Below are 25,563 nucleotides of genomic sequence, written 5' to 3'. Positions count from 1 at the left end.
CTATGAAAAAAATCCATCACCCAACAAGTAGCAGTAAAAATACTGTGATACAATCAGATGATTCAACTTTAAGATTTTAGCCATCCAGACTTCTCAAGAACATCGTTTCTAAAAGTAACCTAATATGATTTTTTTCTTTGCATCATTAAGTTAAAACTGCAACAAAGAGGATAGTTTTACACATTTTCACACAACAGTTCTTTGTACCTGACTCACACAGGCCCACCAGTTTGCTGTATCTCTTGCTTTGACTCTCTCTGTCACACACACACACACACACACACACACACACACACACACACACACACACACACACACACACACACACACAAACGCACGCGCGCACACACACACTAACAAACACACACAGCCCCTTGGAGCAAGACCCCCACACAAAAATCACAGTGTACCATTCAATCAGTGCTTTTTCTCCCTCCTCTCCATGGTTCTCTTAAAGGTTTTAAGCATGGCGAGAATGAAAAGTGCCAGCGTTAGAAACCTCGGCCCATTGAGTAGGTGACAGGTCTGCCAGAATATGATCCTAATCCTGTTTCCAGCATTCTCTTAGCCCAGTGGCACTGCCATTTTGCAGCATATTCTCTGAGCTGTCAGGCCCGGGGAAATCCCTCTAATAGTGCATTGCCCAGATACACATCAAAGCCCTCCTGGAAACCACCACCAGGAACTTAAGGGAGAGGGAAGGACAAGTACAATCAGGCTCACAGCTGCGCGCGCGCGCGCGCGCGCGCACACACACACACACACACACACACACACACACACACACAAAAAAGGGAGCAAAAACTTGCTTGAAAGTACATAATTTTGCAACAAATTCTACTTATACTTGACGCTAGAAGGTGTCCAAAAATGTGGCAACAATCCTTGCCCTCGTCCCTTTAAGACACAAAACAGAGGGGAGCAGGTTATATGAAGAGAGAAACAAAGGAAAGAGTGATATCAAGAGGCAGACAACAGGTGGCTAAACTGTGTATCCAGGGCCACCCTCCTTTAGTTCCACTTCATCTTCCATTTTCTTCTTGTCCTTTTTCTCTTAAACACTCTGACTGCCATCTCGCCCCTCCCCGGGTAATCTTCTTACAGAGAAGAAAACCCCCATTCTCTCTCCTCTTAATCTGGCTGCAGCCTAAACCCTCGGTTGCATTTCCAATGTGGGCTTCACTAAACTGAACCGGAGTGCTCTCAGTCACTTCACGGGGTATCAAGTCTGCCGGTGAATGCTCAGACTGCACACTAAAAAACACGTCTGCTATATGAAAGATTATTGGAAGTAATTTGAGGTAAGGTTTTTTTTTTACCTATGAGGGGAAACACTAATAATTGCCAAACTATTAGCTGCAACAAAAAGTGTGCAAATATCTCATCATTAAAGGCACCATAAAAGGAAGCCTGGGTTACAAGATGAAACTATTTTCAGGCCTGTCCCACCAAACTGTATTCGCCACGGCAGCAGATGTGTCCAAATTAAATATAAAAAAAAACACACATTAGGAGTAGGTGAAATGGATAAGATTGTCTATCAAGGTAGAAGATATCATATTAAGATATAGAACATTTTCTGAAAAGTTAATTGGGAAAATCTTCATGGAAGAAAAGAGGAAAAACTAACTCAAATGAAATACATAAAACAACAAGGTACTTCATTATATTAATGCCAATAGTGGACCGTTACTGAATACATTTACTCAAGTCCTGTACTTGAGTACAATTTTGAGGTAATTCCCTTGATCATTTCCACTGGCACTGTAGTCCACAACAAGTCAGAAGGTGATATTATACTTTTACCTCACTTCATTTACCTGACAACTGTAGTTACATTTTTAGTTTTGAGATGAAAATGTTACACTTAAAAAGTAGAAGTTCATCAGCCAACGCCAATAGTTCACTTTTCTATTATCTACAACTGCAACCAATACGGCATATGTCTGTATACAAGTATATTTACAAAACTATAGGAATGATTTCAGAGTGAGCTTGCGCCCAGATGAAGCCTCAAATCTCAGCTATTGTACCGGTTCTGGTTCTCTCCTATAAAATCACTGTTCCCGACTGCTCCATAAGTCTGAGCAGGTACATGTCTATCCCAGAGGATCGCTGAGAACCATGAATGTTAATTGTGATACGTAGTTATCGTATTTCTGGACTAAACTATGTTTTGTACCTGTTTAACTTCACTATGATGGACTGGACATTTCAATTCCATTTAATTGTATTTATATAGCTTAGGTGTGGGTGTTGAGGGGAGTAGTTCTGTGACGCAGGGACTGCTGTTGAGCCTTCGTAAAGGTGTTGTGGGCTGAACTCAACAAAACACCGGTGAACGGAGGTGCCCACTGATAACCCCAGAGAGATACTTCACATTCTCACCTTGTTACGAAGGCTTTGTACAAGGCAGTTTCTCACTTTGGTGTATGAGCATAGTATGCACAGTATTGTAATAGCATCCTGTGAATTAGTGAGCTGTTGATAGGTGAAGACAGACAGTAATATTGAGTCAGTTGACCCTTGTTCTGCATTTTTTTGGGTGATTTGTAGGTCCTTTAAAACTAGAAAATTCCAATCACAACACAAGTCACTTCACGGCACTTTACACCGTAAGGACAAGACTTTACCATATCAAAGAAAAACCCTGATTTCAGTCCGTCTGTCACTACACCGTCAAACGAGTTTCTGTGAAACATGTGATACAACTGATCCCGTCACTATGATTTCCAGTCAACTTGATGCTTGTAAATAGAATTTAGCTTCAGAAACGAACAGTGAAGACAGGAACAGCTGTAATCTGGAGAAATCACTGTATACACATACAGCAAATAAACGTTGTAGCATTTTGTATCTGCCCCGTGGCTGAGAGCAGCCGAGTGCGTGTCCTGCTGGGCTCGGTCTACATAGTGCATCTCCAACAAAGACCCCCAGTGTTGAAATCTGCTCTCCCACCGCCAACCAGGACACGGGTCTGATCCTCACCTCTGGGCTGGAAACAGCAGGAAGAGCAGAATCTGCTTTAAACACACCGCCGACAACCAACTCACTGCTCTCCTCCATCTTTACTGAACAAACGGACACCTCACTGTTCACTTCCAACCATCACAGACACCGAACCATTAAACTGTTTAACAACCTGCTGTAGGTACTCAGTTAATATATAGAGTTCAATATGTACAAGATCATTCATTCAGTGTGTTGTGTGGTACAAGGTGAAAGACTATTACAGTGTTTTGCATGTTTATTGACAAAAATGTAACATTTAAATTGTATCTGAAGACACAACAGAAGCACAGCTATATTGTTAAATCCATAATATTCATCTTTCTAATACACAGCATGTCTCCCTAACACAGGCTTACACACAGGGGCACAAATGCACAGCGCTTCATTGGCTAATTCAATAATAAAGCAGGCAGCCAGTCGAGTCTATAGACAAGCAGAATAGAGAGTAACTCATCTCTAACAGTCTGCCGTCTCCCGAGTGTTAAAACATGTAAATTTATGGAAGGGCCCATAGGAAACACATATTTACAATACGTTTAGGTAATCACAAGATATGCGAAGAGGCATTCAAGGCCCCGGGGACGAACGCAGTCAATACAAAAATAGTTTTTATGTGTCATTAATTCCCTCTGCATTCGCCGATACATCCCCCTTTTACCGCAGTAATACAGTAATCACTCACAATCGCACAGAAAATGATCTGCACTCATCTGTGGAATAAAAAAGCGAAGGGGCAAAACAGGGCGAGCCATCCCATTTTAGCTCTCTGCTGCCTCTTTAATGTTCAACTGGGAGCCGCATGGCTGCCGTCCATCCCTGCACGGGGATGGGAGTCGGCTCTGGCGCTTGGAGCAGCTTAATGACAGTGGGATGTGGCTGGTGGATTCGTTAAGACACACACACCTTTTTCACACTACATTGCCTGGCCAGGACAACATAAAGGGTCATCGGCGGTGTGATGGAAAAAGAGGCACCTCTGCGCTCACATTAGGTCGTAATAAGAGGAAACATTTCACCTCTGAGTGATGTCAATGCAAAACAGAGTCGATCCAGCCCCAGTAATGAAAGTTGCACACATTCAGATGTGTGAAGCCAAATGGTCAAAGAAGTCATTACCTGCCTGTTCATTATGTCCTCCCTCCAACACATATCGCATTATTAGGCATACCATTAAACCTGATGAATAACCACAGAACAAAATGAACCCATTCTCATTGCAGAGTTAAAGAGGGCAGGTAATTCTGATGGAAATTTGTGTTTCAGTAATGTGATTTACCAACTTGCAATATCATGTGTACATACAGTGATCATGCATACCTGCAACCTTTGCACATATTATGCTTTGTGTCCTGAGTGGGCACAGAAGATACAGGATACCTTTTGACTCTTTATCTACTGTTGACACCTACAGGCGAAAAATAAAATCGCAAGTGCTGGTTTTCCTTTTGATTTAAAAGAGTTCAAAAGGCTCCATGACAAACCGTCATCTAGTGTTTTCCCAGTTCTGATGTCCAACGTCCAGGTCCATGATGTTATGATAAGTCAGCCGTCAGGTCCATCAACTGTGCTCCGCCAGGAACAGTTTGTAAGAGCTGATGAGTCTTAATCCGGCAACGGAGAGTCACTCAATACTTGAAAGTCCAAAAGGTAATAACATCATGATTCACAAATGTTTCTGCACACTTTCAGGGAAAAAGTCCCACGTCTACGTAAGTCTCTTTAGCTTGCACATGTATATGGGTCCAAAGTTTGCGGCTAAGTGTGGGATGACCATCTCCCCCAGGTGGAGGTCAGGGGCGAAGTGAAAGGTGTTCCTAAACATTTGTGTGAGGGGTCGCAGATTGGCGACCTGAACGTAGATATGATGAAGATGAGGGGGAAGAAAAAAAAACGGCCAATTATTGAAGTGCATCTCTAGTGTGCCGTTTCTTGTTGATTGCGTGTGTCACTAACCTGAAGGTGGATGCCGTGTTTCTCTCGAGCGAGGAAGATGGCCAGTTCAACCACACTCTGGTTCTGGCTTTGGGAGAGTGTGCAGGTGGAGTAAAGGATCTCTCCACCTGGACAAGCTGCTTCAATTCCCGCTCTGTAGGATGGAGAGAGTGTTTGATTACTTTATGTAACACCTAAATAATAAAGCTTACCCATAGCTTTGAAGTGGAAAGCTTGACTGTATACTGTCATGAAACATAACCACATAAAACAACCTCCTGCATATTATGTTTATATTTCCAAACTTACAGCAGCAGTTCCAGCTGTAGCTGCGGCAGCCGTCGTCTCTCACCGACCCTGTTCTTACTGAATATATTGTTGTCGTTCTCTATGAGGGAATGTCTGTCTGTGGTGCAGGGAACATCAACAAGTACCTGAACTCAGAGAAGAAAGAAAGAGGTGGACAATTTTTTTTAATTAATTGAGGCACCGGCAATCTGTGAATTATTTGACGAGGATAGAAGTGATTATGTGCCACTGGCTTACTCTGTCAAAAGTGTTCCTTTCGATTTCCCCCCATCTGGTGCCATCAAAGGAGGTGATGCGCAGTTTCTCATCAATCAAAAAATGCTTAGGCACGTAGCTGTGGAGGACCTTTTGCAGGCGCATGGTCCGAGATACTGAGCTGTCATTTACACACAGAAACCCTTTGACGTAAACACAAATGATGGATGGTTAGAAACAGAACTAATACAGACAGAATCAGCGAGACAGATTATAGCATGCGGTCCACTCACTGATAGCCTGGGTCTGAAGTAAAGCCAGGGACTTCCCTCCTGGAGCAGCACACAAGTCAAGCACATTGTGACCTTCTTGAACATCCAGCGCAAGACACGGCAACACAGACGCTGCGTCCATCAGGTAGTAACCCAACAAGCCGTGCATGTCTGGTCTTAAAAAGACAAGAGGGAAGTGAGGATCAGACTATACTTTGGCTGGAGACCATGTCAAAACTAATAAAAGATGGCGTTTTTCTTACCGAGCAGGTTTAAACCGTGTGACATCCGCTCTTTGAAACACCAAGCACTTGATGTTCGGGCTCAGCTGTAGGGGAGACAGCTGCTGACTATCAACCTCAGATTTCTTCACAGAGGCATCGGTGGATTCCTGTTTGGACCCAACCACAGATTTTTGCTCCGAGGATGGCTGAGCTGTAGATGAGAAAAGAAACAGCTGACTTTTTAATGCTGGTATTAGAAAAGGACAAATTCTGACTATTTCCTGTGAAACAATTTAGTATTTACTGTGCTGAGGACACAAATAACATGAAATTAAAAGTAAAAAGTTCACACTCACTTGAATAGCAGTTTCAGTAGATAACGATATGAATTTATATTTATAGGAAATTTGTACAACTGTGCAAATTCTTGTTTGTCAACTTCAGACAAAAAGGAAAGAAAAACAGGCATGTGAGGTTCAAGAAGACGTTGTGTTTAAAAGAAAACCAATTTGCACTACATAACAGTAATCATGTGTTTACATGCGCTGTTCTGAAAAATGAACTCTAAATTTGTCGGACGCTCAGCTTTAAAACCTGAAGGAATACCGTTTTCCCCACTTCAGTAATAAGCACTAAGCAATAAGCCTTCCTACCCTCTCCATCTGTGTCAGTCATGAAGTCCCTGCATCCCTGGGCGTGGAGGTCTGCCAGAAGAGGCCCGTGGGAGAAGTTATTGAGCAGGGCGCCGTACTTCTTCTCCGACAGCAGGGCGACTCGGACTGATGGCCACAACTTCCCCAGCTGGACACTGTAGGTGGCATCAAAGTGCTGCAGGGCGAGCCGAGTGGGAGGCTGCTTGGAACGTGCAGCTGCCTGTCCGGGAGCAAAGAAGGTAAACATTTATTGTACAATGTTAATTTTACTTCATGCTATTTGTTTTATTTGTGAGTTTTAGATTGTAATTTAAATGCAAAAAAAAAAAAAAGACTACGGACAATTGAAACTGTAACATACCACACAATGTACAATTGTTGTTTTTTTTAATTAAAAAAAAGTCTGTAAAAAGAAATGCATTTCATTGCATCATCATATTGTAAAGCTTTGACAATTTCATGAATTATCACTGATTATATTTAGCTACATAAGACACACCTTCAGATATTTCCAGTGATTGTTAACCTAACTCAGCTCTATCTTCAAACCTGCTGCTCTTTTCTGCTCTCATTCATCAAGAGATGATTAAATTACCAGTAAAAATTCAAGGACTTTTCTAGAAGTATCGACTTCATTATCGAGTTCATCTTTGTGCCATCTCCTATTTAAAAAAAAAGAAAAGAAAAAAAGAAAAGACCATCATTACATGCTTTATCGATGACTAATTTGAGTACGTACCCATTTTTCTTTGACTCGGTTCCGTCTGGGTGTGAAACATCTTAAATCTTTCACTTTTCTTAACAGGAGTCTGGTGTCCAAGCACAGTGCCATGATGCCGTACGACAGGTTATTCGGTCCGACTTCGCTCCTATAAGCCAGACAAAAGTTCCGCACACACGGCGAAATCAGATGGGTGGGCCTTACAGAAAATCTGATCGATCATTGGATAAGAGGAAATTTGATCATTCCTTTTAACCAATAAGAAAAGACATCCGGTGAAGATTCTAGACGTTTCCGGCGTGTGACCGTCCTCAGCCGACCTCGCGGCCTGTGACAGCACTGAAGTTCTGACTTTTTGGCACATTTCAGAGACTTAATCATGGTGTCGGAGAGGAAAATGCTCACAAACGGGGACCCCGACGACGAGGTACGGGAAAAAAATACCGACAGGAGTCTTTATACGTCGCTTTTTCTGTGTTACCCAACTTTGCAGCTTAGTTTAGTGCATCGAGCTCAGTGTCATCTCTCTTAATGACGTTTAAATAGGACTTAAGCTGGTTCATAAACTGTACACGAAGTTTCCATTTTCTGCTATCCGAAGTTGTATTTTTTTTTTTTTTAATTATTTGGGTATTCATGAACCTATATTGCCACTTATATGCCACCCAAAATATTAAACCCATGTCTGACTGTAAGTGGAGTTTAAATTGGCTCATTAATTGGAGCGGAACTTAGTTTTAAGGCAGACCTGGTTCCTTTTATAAATGCTAATATTTGCAGACCAAACTAACCTGAATGTCCTTGATATTATTGTCACCCACCAGGAGGAAGATGCTCCTGCTGAGGAAGAGGAGGAGGAAGAAGAGGAGGAGGAGGAAGAGATGGTGGTAAGTTTGTTCTTCATATTTAATGAAAATTATTTTTGTACAAACTAGGAAATCCCATTTTTCCTTAGATAAAAATAATAGAAGTTTAAAACTAGTCACATTAACAACTTTATACAGGAATGATTCTTTTTATGGACAGAATGGGTAAAATAAAAAATCAACATTAAAGGCCAAAGATTTAAGCCCACATTTAAGTTACATATTAAGGAGGTTTGAATATCCCGATACCACCACCTTAATATTTACATGATGTACAGTACGTTTTTATTTACATTTATAGCGGTGAAGTGAGATCTGATCACGAGGTCACTGGAGATGCATGATCATGTCAGGTGTGAACTGATGTACTTTCAGCTGATTACTTGTAATCGGATCACTGAGTGCATGTTGATGCCAAGTATGAACAGCCACTATGACGGCATGCAGAATCTGTCCTTTTCCATGAATCAGTAGAGTAAAATAAACTAAACATAACTATTCTCTCAAGTACTGCACTTAATTACCATTTTGAGGTACTTGTGCATCTCTTGAATATCACAGTTTTCTAACAATCTTTCTACTCTGCTAAAATTCAAAGGCAAAATTTGTGCTTTTTACTCCAGTTACTGGCACTAAAAGGTACTGTGCTTGTCTAGAAAAGTTTCCTTCATGTACTATATTTTCATCTTGTGTCTTTCAGGACCCTCTAGAAACGATACGAGCCAAGTGTGAGCAGACTGATCACTGTGTGCACACTAAGGAGCGTCTGGAGGCCTGTGAAGCTCGGGTCGGCTCCCGATCCAACACCGAGGAGGACTGCACAGAGGAACTCTTTGACTTCCTGCACGCACGGGACCATTGTGTAAGTGTGTGTTTTACACAAAGGCTGTGATGGCAACACACTTCAGGAAATCAGTAATGATATTATCTCCGCACAGCAGGTATAACTGTGCAAGTTATTCGCCTCCATGTCTTCTAACGAAGATGCCGATTGTGTTGTTGTTTCTCGTTACAGGTGGCGCACAAGCTGTTCCACAATGTGAAATGATCACCCGCCCAGTTCCCACACATTGCAGCTGTAGAGTCTGTTTAACTGCTAAAACTTTAAAATAACCATCACAGTTATGACGTCTGTTGTTGTTCTCCTTCATTTCTTAGACTAAGTACACACCACACCTTTGTATATAGTGCATACTTGTTGACAGTCAGAAGTATCATCAGCATTATGAATCACTGCTCGTCTGTGTTACGGGTACATCTGTTTTAAAGATTTGTGCAAAGAACGGCTCATTCATGTATAAATGTGGTCAGACGATTTGCAAAAGCAAGTATGCAGCTCCAGTAATGAAGTTTACCTCAGGTTTGATCATGGATTCATTGTTCTGGCTGGAAAATAAAGACTTTCTTTGCTTTCTACTCGCTGTGGTTGCTCCTTTTTAATGCATTTGACTCCTTTGTGTCAGTGAATGATGGCATGATTCAGTTCAGAAAGCTACAAACACTTAAACCCATCTTTTGTTGCGTTTCCAAGACAGATTTGGTTTATGGTTGGGTGATATGGATAAAATACTTTTCAACTTGAAGGGCACTCAGTGCAGACTTCTGCCAAGGAACTTTACTACCATCTAGTGGATTTAACATGTATGGCATTCAGTAATTCTCTAAACGAAAGTGAAAAATAATTTGTGGACCTACCTTGCCATTGGGATCCACCCTCAAATGTAATGTTTTTTTCTGTGGACCGTGCTAAACCCTTCCACCAAGTTTCAGGAAAATCTGGCAAGCAGTTTTTCTGTGATGGTGCTGACAAACCGTACTGAAAATATCACCATCTTGGCAGATAAATCACAGCATGGAGTTTTAAGTTGAGTTACAATTGTCATATGCCATGATTAATACTGTTTCACTGACTTATTATTGTGACACACTGGATATGAAATAAATACAGTATCTGTTTTTCAGAATTTAACCGTGATGATTATGAGGCGATGGAAAAACAAAAGTTTGAGTCCTTTTAGGGGCATGCAGTATCCAACAAGCAAAAATCCCTGACAGTTCACCAGATTTCTTCCCACAACTTTAATTTTACTAGATCAGACTCTAGTTATAGAGAAGTCTAAAGATTATAAGGGGATTTATGCACATCTCAATATCACCATGTGTATTAGCAAAAAGTTACCTGCTCCCACTCTTCAATGACTTCTTACAGCAGGGATTTTATTTATCAGTCCAAAGACATATTAACTAAGAACAATCCTCTGGAGTTCACCAGTATTACTTTCCTATTTTTCTTTTGATATGAATTTTTGCTGTAAGCAAAAGAGAAAATACTTCAAATTTATAAGTTGATTAAAAAACTTTATTTGAATACACTAACACATGATAATAAATAAAATCAAACCATAGTAAAAAAAAAAAAAAATTTACAGTCATGAACAGATGGTGGCAGTGTGACTCCAAATAAAGCCAGTTAAATCAGGAACTGAGGTTAATGTTTGTGGTTCAGTCATTTAAGAAAACCATATCATCACTAGAATAGCAGACCTCATGCACACAGTGCATAACATTACAAATATTGTAAAAAAAAATGATTCCCCTCCTCACCAAGCATTTTCTTTGTTGCTGCTGCCGATAAAATCATCCATGGAGGCCTGCAGAGAGCGGCAGAGACAGAAAGCTGTTTTACAAGACTGAACAGTTTGTGAAGGTTTCTTTAAATGGTTCTTCTACAGCGCTCCCATGTAATCTGCTGTCGTATGTAATGCACTCAAAATACTTAAAATGAGGACTGCAGTTTGGCACGTGAAAGATTAATTTTATGTAATCCCTCTGAGGGATTAGTTCATGACCAGGTGAGTTATGAATCGGGTTCTGGTAAAATCATGATAAAGAGAGCTCTCCACTCACCTGCATGAGCAGCCTCTCCTTCCTCAGTCTCCTGTAGAAGACGAGAACATCTGGATCTGTTCGGACCACATGGGGGTCAAAGTCCATGACCCTCAGACCCTCCAGACTCCGAGCCCGAGACAGGGCCACGTAAGCCTGGCCGCTCTCGAACACGCGTGCCAAAGAGATCTCCACACAGTCCAGAGTCATCCCCTTGAAAACAAAAGCATACAAAACTTTTACAAATACTACTATTGAATATTTAAAATAATACAGCACACATTGATGCATGAATATTCCAGTATTTGACATAAAAAACAAAGAGGAATCCCCGAGTCAAGGATTTAGTTTGTTCACAAAAGATTAAACAAATTTTCTTGCAGGGTAGAGGAAAAAAAAAAAAATAAAAAAAAAAATAAGCATTGCTCAGTGTATAAGATTTGAAATGTTTTTGTTTTTTTTACCAACAGTGCAATAATTTCAAGATTTAAGTTCACCTGGTTAATATCTACACCCCTACCCTCTTTATTCTCAAGTTTTATCATAATTTTATGATCACTCATTTCCTCCATAGGGATGCAGGAGTGGAATTCCTTTTTAATGCCCCCTGTGCCTCGACACCTCCGCTGTAAATCAAACACTGGTCTCACCGTGGTCGTGACCAATGAACCCAATTACCCTGAGGGCCTCCTCCCCCCTTTCCCTCTGTCCAATTTCAGAGAGTGAGGTCAGGATATAGAGTATGTTGTGGCGGCAGAGTGGAAGCTGTTGGTGTGACAGCTGAGTGGTTGGTGATTACAGTCACTGCTCATTTATGGATGGAACTGGGGGTTCGTGTTCGGGGTGTCTGACCAGGTCTTTAGAGCAATTTCCTCTCATCAGACAAAACTCATGTACCTCCTCTCACCAAACCCGACTCTCTCTGCCTAGCATATGATTGTGAAACTGAGTAGGAACCTTTTAATCTGATAACTATTTTTTTCTTAATTAGATATCATACAGAAGAATGATGACAGGAAAGAGAGGTAATAAAGTTGAGCGAGACAGACCCAGGCACTCTGGTCTGGAATGTGGCTCAGTCCCTAAAAATAGTATTAGCAATTCATTTAATCCACTGGGAGGAAAACTGAAGCAAGCTTTACAAAGGAAATAGGTCTGTAAATTTGAGCTCAAATGCTCACAACATTTGTAGTAAATATAAAATAACCAGTTTAGTGCATAAAAAGGGATTTACTGGATGTGGAGTTTGATTTAAGATGTGAAAAGCTGACTGTAAACCAGTGTTCACCTACAGACCAGTTAAAATGCTTTCACCCGGTGAGGAGTGAGAAGTCCACCACAATGAAAAGCTGAAGTGTAAAGTGTGCAAGTAGTGGTGTCAATGAAAGTGTGCAGACTGAACTGAGCCATGCCAGCAGCTCTGTGAGGCTATACTCGGACACAGCAGAGAACACTAACAACAGCTCAGTGACAAGACCAACATGCTGATGTGCAGCTGGCATAATGTTTAACATTTGTGTAACTGACCTGATGGTGTGGTTAGACGAAAAGTACAAAGGGAACATTTGGATCTGTTGTCTGGAATGAATGTCGCTACAGAAACTTGGGAATGAAATCTATTAAATGTTGAGATATTTCAAAGGACTAGTGAAAACTTTGACCCGTCGCTGTACAAAAAAAGTAAAGCTTGAAAGGGAACATATCAAAGTGGAATTGTGTGTTACTGTGAGAGTGCAGGAAAGTCGACAAAGTTATCAGGTGAGCACATCTTCAATAAGTGGTCTTTGGTTGTCCTGCACCTCGGTACATTGATGTACTCACCTGGCTCTTGTGGATGGAGATGGCCCAGGCCAGTTTAAGAGGCAGCTGCTGTCGACTCAGGTGCATTCCTCCTCCAGACTTAAACACCCAGTGCTCTGGCTTCAGCACTTCTGTGGCACCACACAGGAAACGTACGCGTGGGAGTCCTGAGGATTCACCGAGTGAGTCAGAACATGGACAAACGAGACGTTGCCTCCACTCATTTCTGACGAGACCATCTGTGGCATTTTCAATAAAGTTATGCAGTTTTATTTTGACCTGAGCTGCAGAACCATCATCAAAGACTTTTAGTTCTTCTTCAATTCAAAACCCTTCACTGAAAAATGGGATTTTCTGGTAGAGTTAAAGCATACTTTTTTTAGTGGATAAAATGATAGATGATTCTGTCAAGCCTATAACAGCAATTATCCACATATTTTAAAATGGAGCATACAAAGGTGCCATTTGGTGTGAGCAAAAATCTCTCCTGTGGTTGAGTGCAGTCGCAGCAATGGTAAATGGTCTGTACTTGTATAGCGCTTTATCACCTTTTGGTCTCAAAGCGCTTTAATATGGTTTTTCCATTCACACACTAACGAGACAGATCACCATGCAAGGTGCTGTCATCAGGAGCACATTCACACACTGGAGCAACTTAGGGTTCAGTGTCTTGCTCAAGGACACTTGGGCATGTGGACAGGAGGAGCTGGGGTTCGAACCACCAACCTTTCGATTAGAGTGCAACCCGCTTTACTGTCTGAGCCACAGACTCGCAATGGAGGCTGCTTGAAAAGTAACCCGAGAAGTGTATAGTACGACGAATAAAACAAAGCACTGATAGAAAATACATGTCTTTCTCCTAAACATGAAGCATGAGTCAACTGTAAGCTTGACTTACCTTAGTTGGGCTGGGTTGCTAAATTTCTTTAACCAAAATGTTTTAACTGTGGTTTATCTTATTGCTCTTGTGTAATGTTGCATGGCAATTTTTCATTTGAAATGAAAGTGAATGACTCAGGAAGGTGAACAAGTTTATTTCCTAAAATGTCAAACTCTCCCTTTGAGCAGTCCTCTGCAATTTGCTTGCCACCGTGTTTACAAAATTTTCAATGAATTTTGGCTTTTCTGAGCAAATTATTTGAAAGTATGATGTAATGATTATGAATACTGACCTTGTTTTCCAGACTCAAAAGCCACCACGACCCCCCGTGCTCCATTCACCAGCCCGCGAGCAACATCCAGGTTCTTTGTCAGCATGACCTTTAGAAATGTCAAACATTTTAAAGCACATCTTCACTCAATATGAGTGCAGTACTAAACACATGTCAAAAGATAAATATGACATGCCAAACTACAGCAGGTAAAGAATCGGATAAAAAAAAAAAAGGACAATCTGCACGCGCACACACACACACACACACACACCTGAGCTCCCACTTTGAGCTGAATCAGTTTGCTGACGGGGCTGTGAGCATCGATAGTCTTCACCAGCGCTGGGTCACTGTCCAGTGCCTCAAACACACGAACTGAGCCTGAGGGACAGCGAGAGATTCACTAAATTTATTACAATATTACTGTGGCAAATATTCTTGTTCAGAACAAAGATAATACAGTATCAAACCACAATAAAAAAATTACAAATAAAAAGAAAATCATGATAAAACAGTGAAACTGCTGCCACAGTGTGTCAAAAACTCTCCACAGTCTCATCATGAAGTGGGGTCAAACAAAATAAAAGTATACAAGGACAGAAAATAACAGGAGTCAGAACACAAGCGGCGTCCGACTGAGACCGAAAACACCTCCAGAGAGGAAACAGGTTTTAACAAGTTTACCACGCATGACTCAAGACTCTCTTCACCTGCATCCAAGCCAAACAAAGTAGCACCTGTTTCAAGTTCAAAATATCTATGAAATCAGACGAAAGAATTCACACCTGCCAGCTGCTGCAGTTTGTTCTCGTTGGTGAGCTCCACATCATCCTTGTGAGTGCACAGCCGGGTCGCTAGAATCCCGTCCTTCTCGATCTGATGGTAGGCACTTTTCATCAGTCTCGCTGTGACTTCTTCTGTCACCCTGAAATGTGTGAATTGACAGAACTTTTTCTTTTCTGTAGAATGATACAAAGGCCTGTTGTGCCTGGACCAATATTTATGTAACATACATAACTTGATTGAACAATGGGATCACATTGACTCTCGTAAAATAAAATATGACGATGGGATAGCTTGCAAAAATGAACAGGGCTCATTATTTTACCTGCCCACCCTCACTGCCTGCAGGAGGGCGATGAAGGTCTGGTCCGTCTGCCTCCGTACTTCTGTTAACTCCATGTTGACATGAATGACCTTGCGCCAACTCCTGGCCTGAAGGTTCAGAATGGAAACGTTTTTTTGATTTGCGTTCAGCAACTCCATTAATGCTCTTCAGCAGAGACTGTAGAACAGATGTTGACTCATGAAGAGCATAGACCAGTGATGACTCATGTACTCGGATCAACCCCTCAGGGTACACACTGACATACCAGAAACAAGGAACACATTTACAGTCCCAATAAACCACAGCTTTTTAATACCAAGTGTTGAAGACCCAAAACACAACTATTTTAATTACCCATATCAAAGGAAAGCTGTATTTATCACAGGACTTAATTCAGTGAAACACACAAACGGGATTTTTTTTTTCCCATTTCATTTCATTTAGCTGACGCTTTTATCCAAAGCGACTTACAACACACCGATGGTACACCACTGGGAGAAATTTTAGGGTTCAGTGTCTTGCTCAGGGACACTTAGGCATGTGGACAGGAGGAGCTGGGGATCGAACCACCAACCTTCCGATTAGTGTGCAACCCACTCTACCGACTGAGCCACAGCCTGCCCAGGATGCACAAAGATCAACAGAGGTCTGACCTGGAAGCAGAAGCTGGCCTTTTCTTTTCCTTTAGAAACTGGAGGCAGCTGCAGGAAGTCGCCACACACGATCAGCTGGATGCCTCCAAAAGGCTCAGTGGACCTCCTCACTGACCTGCAGGAGTGCAGTGACAAGGTGAGTGTCAATGAAGATAAAACTGACTGCTGTAGGGCTGCAATGAATGATTACTGTCATTAACAAGCTTCTTGCTTAATTACTTAATCTATAAAATAATCAAGACACCTTTCAGTATCATTTAGGATACTTGGGGCTTTCAGTTCATGAGATCATACACATCATATAGATTTCCTTAACCTATTGGTTTTGGTTAGTTGTCAATCTCATCAATAAGTTCTTTGGTTTGCGTTGATTGGAATGATTAACACAGAATCCTCAACATGATGGGAATAATTTCCATAAAAGGTTAGCATACAAAACACAATTCCATCATCATCATTATTATGAATTGATGAAGATGTTTTTTGATTGAATCACTCCATGATTTATGTTTCTGCATGACTGGATCTCTTATTGTAATTGAACAGTTGCAGCCACAAGATATCAAATATCTTCTTGACATTGGCTATAATAAATAGTGGCTGTCGTGAAGATAGATTAATCTTTGTCATTGCACAAATACTCTGACAACAAATCTGAAACTGAAAATAGTAAAAAGTAGTGTGAGGGTACAAAAATGTAAACAGTTCATATAAACATAAAAGGTGCCACAGGTGTTAGTGAGGTATTGGATGAAATTGAATAAGAAAAAATTATGCACTCCTAAAAGCATAGATGTATATATAAATAGGACATGTTATCATACATATGCACGCACGCGCACGCGCACACACACACACACACACACACACACACACGCACACACACACGTGTAGCTATACAAGCATATATTTAAATAAGAACAGAAGATATCCACTTCTCTGCTGTGTGTGATGCTGGGCTTGGCCACGATGTCCAGCTTTGACTCATGTCCTCACCTGGCGACAGACTCCAGCTTGTCAAAGAACTGAGCCTCCACCATGGAGATCTCATCGATGATGAGGTGTCGACAGCACGTCCAGTGCTGCAGCACCTTGGGCCGCTGAGCCAGCTCGATGCACTGCTCCAGCGGGGCAGAACCTGACCCAATACCTAAAAGAGCGTGGATACAAAAGATGGCAAGAAAGACGGCCAGAAGGGACATGAATTTATAACATCTAATAATCTGTTAATGTGGAAAGACATCCGAGACACCTTCCTTGATTACATGCAAGATTCATAATGTGAAATACGCTATCACACAGCCATTGTAACGGAGACCAAGAACACTTTAAAATATTATACATACAACAAGAAATGGATTAAAAGAAGCAGAGACTTTTAATTACAGGGGCCATTGATAAGTAAAGCCAAAATAATGATTTGATTATGTCAAATCATTATTTTGGCTTTACTTAATGTGAGCATTTGCCTTTTTTTTTGTTTGTTTTAACTCAAAGTGACATGTTTGAATTTTAGACCGTTGGTCACAGAAAACAAGCAATCTGAAGACAGGAGGAGGAATTCCAACTTCCCTTTTTCACCACATTATTTAAAAAATTTTGAAGACAAAAGAAGGAAATAATCAACACATTAATCATTCATAGAAGTAGTTGTTAGAATGCTGCTCTGTGTTTTTTTCTTTCTGCCTATTCTGAATTCTAACTTTAGGATAAATCTTTATTAACGCCTGAAAATTGACCAATTATTTGGATAATCATCAGTAAGACTTATTGTTGTTGTTGGGAAAAAATAACCTCTGCACTTCCAGACCACTAATTCTCTACTTTCCATAAAAGAGAGACACAGCTGGACAATAGATCAGATCTCTTCAGAGGCACAATGAATGACTGACCAGCAAAGTTGTGCAACGTTGTTCCTCCGATGTGACATGCAGCCACTCCTGTGCTGGCTGTGGAAAAGGTGCCCTTTGGTGGGAGAGACCCCATGATTCTCTTGAGCAGGAAGGACTTTCCTGTACCTAGAAAAAAATATCACAGTCAAATGAGTTTAGACCAGACAAATGTGTTGTATATTTAAAGAGAGATTTACACCATAATGCATGGAGGAAACTAAGATTAAAGAGAGACAAAATACCCAAGACAATTGTCAGTAGAATGTAGCAAAGATTGTTTATATATATATATATTATTATTATTTTTTTTTTTTTTTTTTAACTTTTAACCTGCACTTCCAGTGAAGAAGACGTTCTTGCCACTCAGCACTGCACTGAGAACAGCAGCCTGTTCTTTATTCAGCTTGCGAGACGGTAGAGACAGGGTGGGTTTCTTACTTGGGTTGGCCTTTACCTGTAAGAACCAACAAATCTGCTGTTTAAAGGCACTTTACAGTGTGGACAGAGAACATCAGAAGCTGAGAGAATAGATTAAAAGACTGAGTACAATTTATCGTGCTGCAGTTCCCTGCAGTCTAAAGATATATGAGGGAACCTGAATGACATATTTAACTGAGTGGTGCTAGGGTGCTGTGTGTGCAACTCACTGGGCTGAAGTTACTGTCACTCCTGGAGCGTTTGACCTGCTGCCCAGTCCCAGCCACAGTCATCTTATTGGTGCGGTCTGCCAGCCCTTTAGGAGCCTCCTTACTTCTCAGCTCATTCACCTTCTGGATGTCTTTCTGCTGCAGGGGGCTGATGGCCTCAAACCTGCGGGGCAGGCCGGCTTTGAGCTTCTCGCGGTCGCTCAGAGGCTTGTTGTTCTGCCAGGCCATGTGTTTGATGCTCAGGGTTTTGAGAAAGAGGCTCAGCTGGTCGGGCGGACAGTTGGACATGAGCACCTGGATGTTTTCTGGGAGCAGCTTCACGGTGCACTTCCCGTCTCTGGCGAATTTGGTGAAAAGTCTGAACTCCTTCAGATGATAATTTTGTGGTACTTTCCCGTTGTGGACTCGCAGGATGATATCCTGGAACTCATTTCGGCCCAGAATAACGGAGGCTTTCCGGATGACCTGCCTCCGGGTGGCCTGGCCGGAGCTGTTCAGCTGCTCCACAGTCACGCAGCATTGTAACTGGGCACCGTCCTCTCCTGCGAGCATTGCTGCAACTTCGTGCTAAACACAATAATCTACGTTAAATCAGGAACAACACGTTGCTCCTGCAGTTTCCTGTAACACGTCCAACAAAGCAGCTGTCCCGGCGGATACATGAAGAAATAGACTACAACTATTTCTAAATACTAATTTCTTTATTGATACTGTAACGATTAAACGTGACCACGTGATCAAAATAATCAGGTAACTGCCGTTACGGAAAAAGTTCAAACTTAACTCTTACCTTTGGTAAATAAATTATCTTTGTCTTCCGTGTCGCAGTTGCTGCTCCGCCTCTGAACGCAAAACATCGATTTTCAAATTGTCAGTGTGAAATCAGCCAATAGCAGAGCGACGCTCCCGTCCAATCAGCAGAGGGGATTTAAATTTACGGCCAATGAAAACCAACCAGAGACGCCCCTGTGCCTGTGAGGACCAATCGGTGGGATGTAATCAGTGACGTCTTATTTGAGAGAAAGACACATGGCTATCCGGAAATGTGTTTAAAGTACCACTGTTTCTAATTACATAGGCGTATAGGCTACTTGTTAGAAAAAAATGATAATCTTCAATGTGCAACAGTGGTGGAAGAGGGACTCAGATAAATAAAGCATTTGTCTCGTGTTATCTTAACCCACATCATTACATATATGCGGATTATATTTTGTAGCCTACTATTAATCTTAATCTGCAAAGTATAAAGTTATCAAACAATAGTGCAGTAAAAGAACACAATGTATTCTGCAAAAACATATTGGAGTGGAAATACTCAAGGTGCCTCAAAATTGCTCTTTAGTACAGAACTTGAACTACAGGAAATAAACCAACTCTGGGATCTCTGGGTCATGATTTGTGCTGTTGGTGGAGCACTTTTGATTGTGTCTTACTGTGAACATCAAGAAAACAACCTGTCTTGCTCTTCATTTTATTTATGGTATCATTTCCATTATGTTATTATGTGTTGACTCATTGTCATGGCTTCATTCATTTTTAATTTAATTACACACACACACACACACACACACACACACACACACACACACACACACACACACACACACACACACACACACACACAGCAACAAACCATATCAAAGTATCAAAGCAGATCATATAACACATCTCAGGACCTGATGGGAGGAGAGAATGTTCCTCCACATTCATGCAGTCATTAGACAAGGCTGACCAAACTTAATAAAAAAAAAAACTTAAAATAAATTTCAAAGTGACTCACATCTTCAGCTGGGGAGTAATGTACAGGCTAGGTCAGGGTGTTTGATTAGTGTGAGACATCAGACACTCTCAGCCTCAGCATATATGGAAAATATCCTCAATTCATTATGGTTAATGTGTTATCACATATTGTAGCACTCACACCAAGCAGACAGAACTACATTATCATCCAATATGAGGTTGTTCACTAGCTAATCAATCCATCTGTCTGTCTACAACCCCCTGTCACATTGCCTTTCATTTGAATGAGTATTAATGTAAGTACATCAAGCAATTAAGCTTTTTTCTGCTGTTGTTATTAGGTTTATTTATTATTATCTAATTATGGTGCCATAAATTAAATCAGTCTTCAAACATGTTATATGAAATACCTTTTTAATAGTTTAAACTTTTTCTCTGTTGTTTACAATCTTTTTATGGAATAACGATGATCTTGGCTGCTGTACCCTAATTTGATGCTGTACACATTCTTAAAAAAACATAAAAATATGAAACGGCAGGTCCCTGCCTGAATAAGTTCTTGTGATTGTCAGTCCTGGGGACAGTCTAGTCCTTCTCAAATGGGATTATAGCATTTGAAAAGTATCTGCGATGACCTTTCCTGCAGCTAAAATATTAATCAGTTTTTTTCTAAGGCAGACCTTCAACCTTAGCTGTAAAACTTCCAGGGGATTTAAACTGTGCTCAGCAGACAGAGTGTGTTTTTAAATCATTAGAAAATTTCCATTGTGGATATTATTCACGAGGATATAATGTTTCTGTTTTGAAAAGCAACACATTGTGTGTGAGGACGTCCGCCCTGACAGTTTAACTGTTGAACATTTGAAACTGAATCTGAGGTGATGTGTTCCACTGCGTGCAGTGGACTCCAGCATGAGGGTTGGAAGTTGGCTGCGCTTGTATAATCTGTACTGATGGTACATTTATAGTAAACACTTTCCTCTGATGTTGCTTCTGGCCCATGTGGTCAGTATGAGCACAACACATCACATGGCTCTCCAGAAACCACAACAACTTTTAATACTCTGTGTTCCAGATAAACACAGGGTGACCGGCAGCAACACTGATTTCCCAGCATTATGTGAAAATGGAAAGATACATACTAATATGCATTAAAGGAGGGGATATTGAAAAGCTTGAAGTAATAAGTGCCAAATTGTCTTTTAAATTAAAATGCATGTTGAGCCACTTGTCTTAATCATTAAACACATTAGAGCACATTTTCATTACAGCTGACTGTGTGATGGTCCTGTTTTTATATAACAAGATGGCAGAGGGGGACATAATTTTCAATTTCCACCTGACCTTTAACACTCACTATTAGCTGGACAAAAGATGGGTGCTAGTGTCTCTCACCTCCCACAATGCCACAGTGGCTTTAACGACGACCTTGGGGAAATGTGTTGATATCGGATTATAAACCAAACAACAGTGACTCACAAGATACATGTGACTTTTAATACCGAGTATTGTAGGTGCTGATGCTTCTCTTTTGGCCTAATTTCCATGTAATATTGAAGCTGAACAACATCTCCTCCCTGCCTTCCATCACTTTGCTGGCTAATCTGACATAATCTAATGAAGGTTTCACTCTAAAACGCAACACAAAAACACAGTCATATGAGAGAACTATTTTCCCTTTCTTAACTTCTTTCGAACACATTTCCTTCTCTTCTTCTCTCCTGCTGTGTCTTTGTTACGACATGTTTCTGTCCAGTAGATAATAGAGCCGATAGAAAAAGAGACCTCACACGTATTCTGTCAGAATAAAGGGCACATCCACTTAACCATTCACCATCCATCCACCTACACATACAGTACGCCTGCTGTTGATTGTTCCTGCTATGGGTGGAGAACCTTTTTCCACCTAACTGCATGTTAATTATACATTGCTCTTAATGAGCAGCTACACACCCAGGCATCTTTAACACCTTCATTGTGTGCACTTCTGGTGGGGTTGTTTCACGATTAATTATTTATGCTGAGAAACAATCAGGAAAAACAAGGTGCAAACCAAGTGAGATGCATTCAATGAGTTTATCTGTGTAAGCCCTTCATGTTCCAATAGAGGGAAAAGACAAGAGGGATTTGTTAAATAAATCATATCAGTCAGTCTTTAGTAGTATGACACATTCCATAGGAGATCCTGTCTTCTCTCTGGTTTAACTACAAGAAATACGCTCCTTGGTCCATCTTCTGTAAAGCTGTAGGCCTATATTTGAATCCTAGAAATCTATCTTGTCTGTTTTTTAGAGTACATCTTCCTCTGAAATCTGTTCAATTATTGTTACTGTTTTAATGTAGTCACCTCAGGAAGATATGATCTCCTCATATAAGAGGTAGCTCATTATTTCAGAACGGGAACTGTAAGGCTTATGACTCACTCTGCTACAAGCTAATGCAGACAATGACATTGAGCTTGGTACAGTAATTATTCCATCCTTTACCTACATATTGGACTGCCTCTGGCAATTAGATCCTCTGAGGGAGGGGAAATGCCTTGAAACGGAGGAAAGGAAGGTAAATTAGGATGGATAAAGGGCGGTCTGGATGAGAGGCCACCGGAGAGTAATATCACATAATCAGGGACAAAACAACATTACAAGTCGCAGATTTCATATATTTATTGGACATTTGTAAAAGAGGATGATGTCCAAAACAGAATGAAGCTAAAACAAATTATCCATAAATGTACATTTGATGTAGCCACTTTATTGTTTAAGAAAAGGCTGTAATGATGAACAAAATCATGTGTAGTGGAGTGAACTTCATGACTGCCTTGGACAGCATATGAGAGATCAATAACTCTGGCAAACACTGTGACTGAAAAAAGCACAAAGGTACAGACATAAAGTAAATCCCAACTCCATGCCTTTTCTGAGAGACAGTGGGATGTAGGTAAACAGCTAAATTCCTTGAACACATAAAAGTCCACTGAGCCAGACAGATGTTAATATTTACTACTGCTGCCACTCAGATTGTGAGTGAGCTCTGAGAAACTTTCTACTTTCAGCAGAACTGAAAAACTGCCTTTTAGTCAAAAACTCACATACATTATTCTGCACAGTGAAGTTTAAACATCAAAACAAAGTAACATGGATCAAAGACATCCGAGTGGAGGGAGACTTGTAAGTGAAGAACCTGAGGACCTCCATTTGTTAATGAACCTGATTGAAAGAGGAGATTCATAGTTATAATGGTTATTTTGTCCCACCCATGTAAATGAATTGGATTGACACAATATTAGGAGCACCTCTCAGTATAACCCAGTACAGTTCAACAACACCACAAATTACAGTCTTGCAATAAATGTACCCCTTGAATCAATCACAGTGATTAAGAACTGAAAATTATAATCCTTATGAAGGGATTATTTTTTGTATTATACTGAAACTTCCACCATTAGTGGTTTTAATGTTGTGCCATTAAGCATCTCATCTACTGTAACTTCTGGCAAGAAAACAAATTGTTGTTATCTAAAATGCCAAACTATTCTGCTAAACTCTGCAAAAATCCCTCAAATCTGTGAAAACTTAATTTCAGATTTTTAGAGATGGAAAAATTACACTTGCATGTATTTATTCTGCAGCTCTCCCACAATTTTAAAGAGTCATTCCTGTGGTGAGCCTGAATTTGCTCTCACAGTATATCAACAGACATTTAAAACAGAGGAAGTTTACCAAACTCATCCTCTAGGAAACACTAACCATCATACTTGACTGTGTATCATGCTTTTTTGATTTGAGGTACATTAGATAAAACTGAAAATCTTGCAGGCAGCTCGTTCACTTCTTCCCTTCTTAAATAATTAAGTTAAGGCTAGAGAAAGTCAAATGTCTTTTTTAAAGATGAAGAAATGTCCCCGTCCTCAGAGAGGAATTTAAGAGACATTAGTATTCACCTGCAGACACCTGCTGATCTTTTAAATCCAGTCGGTGAGCAGCAGCTTCCTCTCAGTGGGCCTTTTACTCAAGAGCAGTGTGAAGATAATTTATTGATGTTCTGTTTTAAAAAAAATTCATCTCCACGAACATCCACAGCTTAGTGTGGCAACATCCAATGTAATTATCCTTTCTTCACTATTTATTTTTCATCACAGTTTGAGGGCAGGTCTACAGACCCGTCACCTCTGACTGATCTCTCTGCACAGATTGACAGTGAGGAAGTTTCCTCCCGAGAGTCATATTATTTCATCCATTTTCCTCCTCCTATACTGTCCCACTGACACCAGACTTTCCCTTGCAGAGACCCTGCTTGGTGTGTCAGGCCTTTTTAAGTGGTGTCATGGAAATCTTACCCCTGACAGACAGAAAGACAGAGAGCCTGGGAGGCAGGGAGGCTTCTCATTAATGCTGACATCTCAATGAAGTGGTTCAAAATTAGAATAAAGAATACAAAAATATATATATATAACAAAGAAAGAAACTGCCAGAAGTTTTTTGAAAATCACTTTTTGAAAAGATTCTATTCAACCCTTAATGAAAAGGATAACATGTGCCTTTTTTTTCCCACAACAATCTTAATGCAAGTTCAACTTAGGTTTTCTAAAAATGTTTCCTGAGCTGACATTCACTTGACAGCTCTTTAAAAACTTAGTCATTAAAAGTATTAGATAAATATTTTTGTTGGCAAACTTCCAAAATCAAAAATTCACACTTTGATTGTATTTCAGGGTTTATTAGTGTTTATAAAATAATACCCACTGTAAAAAAAAATTTTTGTTATTTTTTAACTCCAGTGAAACAGACCATCAGGAAACACATTTTCTTTCAGATTATAACAATATGCATGTTTTAAAGTCACTGGTTTGAGTTCTGAGTCATTGTTTTATTCTTTTGATTTCTCATTTGGTTTTAACCTTGAAAAATCTTGTTGTGATGCTGTCAAAAACAATTTGATGTAGGTTTATTTAGAAAAAGGTTCTGGGAAAAATCATTCCATCGCCATGGAAACACTAGATGTACTACACAACAGCTTTTACTTTTCATTTGGCATTTTAGGCTTACGAAGTTTAACAAAACAATCTAGAATAAATAATCAATCAATAAAATACGTTCTTTATAATGCACATATCAGAAACATGAGGGTAAACAGCTGTAATAACTCAGTTCTTAAAATTTTTTACGATGTAAATTATGAAAAAGTGTGACTTCAGACGAGTTGAAGTGTTGCAGAGAAACTGTTAGAGAAGAACTGTGACATGTTTAAAACTGTTTCAGAAAACATTAGCGAGATGTTCAACTGACTCTCAGAGAAAAACAAATGGAAGAAACACCCACACAGAAAAGATCGCAGCTCTTTTTTTAGCCCAAAAATAAAAATATTCAAAATAGTTATTTTTCTTCACCTTAAAGTGGCTGTGATTTGTGGCAGTATCATCTTCCTGAAAATTGTCTCATCTCTGCTTCATGTCTCAGGTGTTTTCCACTTTTTAAATATTTTGTTTAGGGGAGTCAAATGGCT

General features: G+C 40.3%; 3 protein-coding genes across 3 annotated transcripts; 1 reads left to right on the top strand and 2 right to left on the bottom strand.

Moving 5' to 3' along the window:
* Window positions 1-3,238: 3,238 nt before the first annotated feature.
* nsun4 (NOP2/Sun RNA methyltransferase 4) lies at window positions 3,239-7,432 on the bottom strand. Its single transcript, XM_069139553.1, has 8 exons — window positions 7,337-7,432; window positions 6,598-6,817; window positions 5,984-6,155; window positions 5,742-5,896; window positions 5,491-5,651; window positions 5,254-5,378; window positions 4,966-5,098; window positions 3,239-4,861 (listed from the first exon to the last, which is right to left on the bottom strand). Exons 1-8 carry the CDS (start codon window positions 7,427-7,429, stop codon window positions 4,718-4,720), a joined length of 1,203 nt encoding a protein of 400 aa, XP_068995654.1. The 5' UTR covers window positions 7,430-7,432; the 3' UTR covers window positions 3,239-4,717.
* Window positions 7,433-7,608: 176 nt separating this feature from the next.
* Window positions 7,609-9,600, top strand: LOC138192249 (cytochrome b-c1 complex subunit 6, mitochondrial-like). Its single transcript, XM_069139522.1, has 4 exons — window positions 7,609-7,745; window positions 8,143-8,205; window positions 8,885-9,046; window positions 9,200-9,600. Exons 1-4 carry the CDS (start codon window positions 7,698-7,700, stop codon window positions 9,230-9,232), a joined length of 306 nt encoding a protein of 101 aa, XP_068995623.1. The 5' UTR covers window positions 7,609-7,697; the 3' UTR covers window positions 9,233-9,600.
* Window positions 9,601-10,622: 1,022 nt separating this feature from the next.
* pif1 (PIF1 5'-to-3' DNA helicase homolog (S. cerevisiae)) lies at window positions 10,623-18,947 on the bottom strand. The gene is made up of 12 exons (XM_069139564.1): window positions 18,322-18,947; window positions 18,005-18,128; window positions 17,675-17,800; window positions 16,779-16,932; window positions 15,783-15,897; window positions 15,130-15,236; window positions 14,807-14,946; window positions 14,296-14,402; window positions 14,043-14,130; window positions 12,892-13,037; window positions 11,092-11,283; window positions 10,623-10,835 (listed from the first exon to the last, which is right to left on the bottom strand). Exons 1-12 carry the CDS (start codon window positions 18,871-18,873, stop codon window positions 10,785-10,787), a joined length of 1,902 nt encoding a protein of 633 aa, XP_068995665.1. The 5' UTR covers window positions 18,874-18,947; the 3' UTR covers window positions 10,623-10,784.
* Window positions 18,948-25,563: the final 6,616 nt, after the last annotated feature.

This window comes from Embiotoca jacksoni, unplaced genomic scaffold, assembly GCF_022577435.1.
Source record: "Embiotoca jacksoni isolate LCO1_2020_lvr unplaced genomic scaffold, fEmbJac1.0.p SCAF_83, whole genome shotgun sequence".
NCBI lineage: Eukaryota > Metazoa > Chordata > Actinopteri > Embiotocidae > Embiotoca > Embiotoca jacksoni.
This window is presented reverse-complemented; position numbering and strand designations above follow the sequence as displayed.

What these genes read in the sequence shown, in the direction of transcription:
- nsun4 (XM_069139553.1), bottom strand. Translation starts at nt 7,429, where the DNA reads ATGGCACTGTGCTTGGACACCAGACTCCTGTTAAGAAAAGTGAAAGAT. An exon ending in GACTGACACAGATGGAGAGG is followed by an intron (nt 6,156 to 6,597) that starts GTAGGAAGGCTT and finishes TCTCATCTACAG; the next exon opens with CTCAGCCATCCTCGGAGCAA. An exon ending in ACTTCAGACCCAGGCTATCA is followed by an intron (nt 5,652 to 5,741) that starts GTGAGTGGACCG and finishes TTTACGTCAAAG; the next exon opens with GGTTTCTGTGTGTAAATGAC.
- LOC138192249 (XM_069139522.1), top strand. Translation starts at nt 7,698, where the DNA reads ATGGTGTCGGAGAGGAAAATGCTCACAAACGGGGACCCCGACGACGAG. An exon ending in ACGGGGACCCCGACGACGAG is followed by an intron (nt 7,746 to 8,142) that starts GTACGGGAAAAA and finishes GTCACCCACCAG; the next exon opens with GAGGAAGATGCTCCTGCTGA. An exon ending in TGCACGCACGGGACCATTGT is followed by an intron (nt 9,047 to 9,199) that starts GTAAGTGTGTGT and finishes TTCTCGTTACAG; the next exon opens with GTGGCGCACAAGCTGTTCCA.
- pif1 (XM_069139564.1), bottom strand. Translation starts at nt 18,873, where the DNA reads ATGCTCGCAGGAGAGGACGGTGCCCAGTTACAATGCTGCGTGACTGTG. An exon ending in AGCTCAAAGTGGGAGCTCAG is followed by an intron (nt 14,131 to 14,295) that starts GTGTGTGTGTGT and finishes ACATTTCTAAAG; the next exon opens with GTCATGCTGACAAAGAACCT. An exon ending in AGGAGAGGCTGCTCATGCAG is followed by an intron (nt 10,836 to 11,091) that starts GTGAGTGGAGAG and finishes CGCTCTCTGCAG; the next exon opens with GCCTCCATGGATGATTTTAT.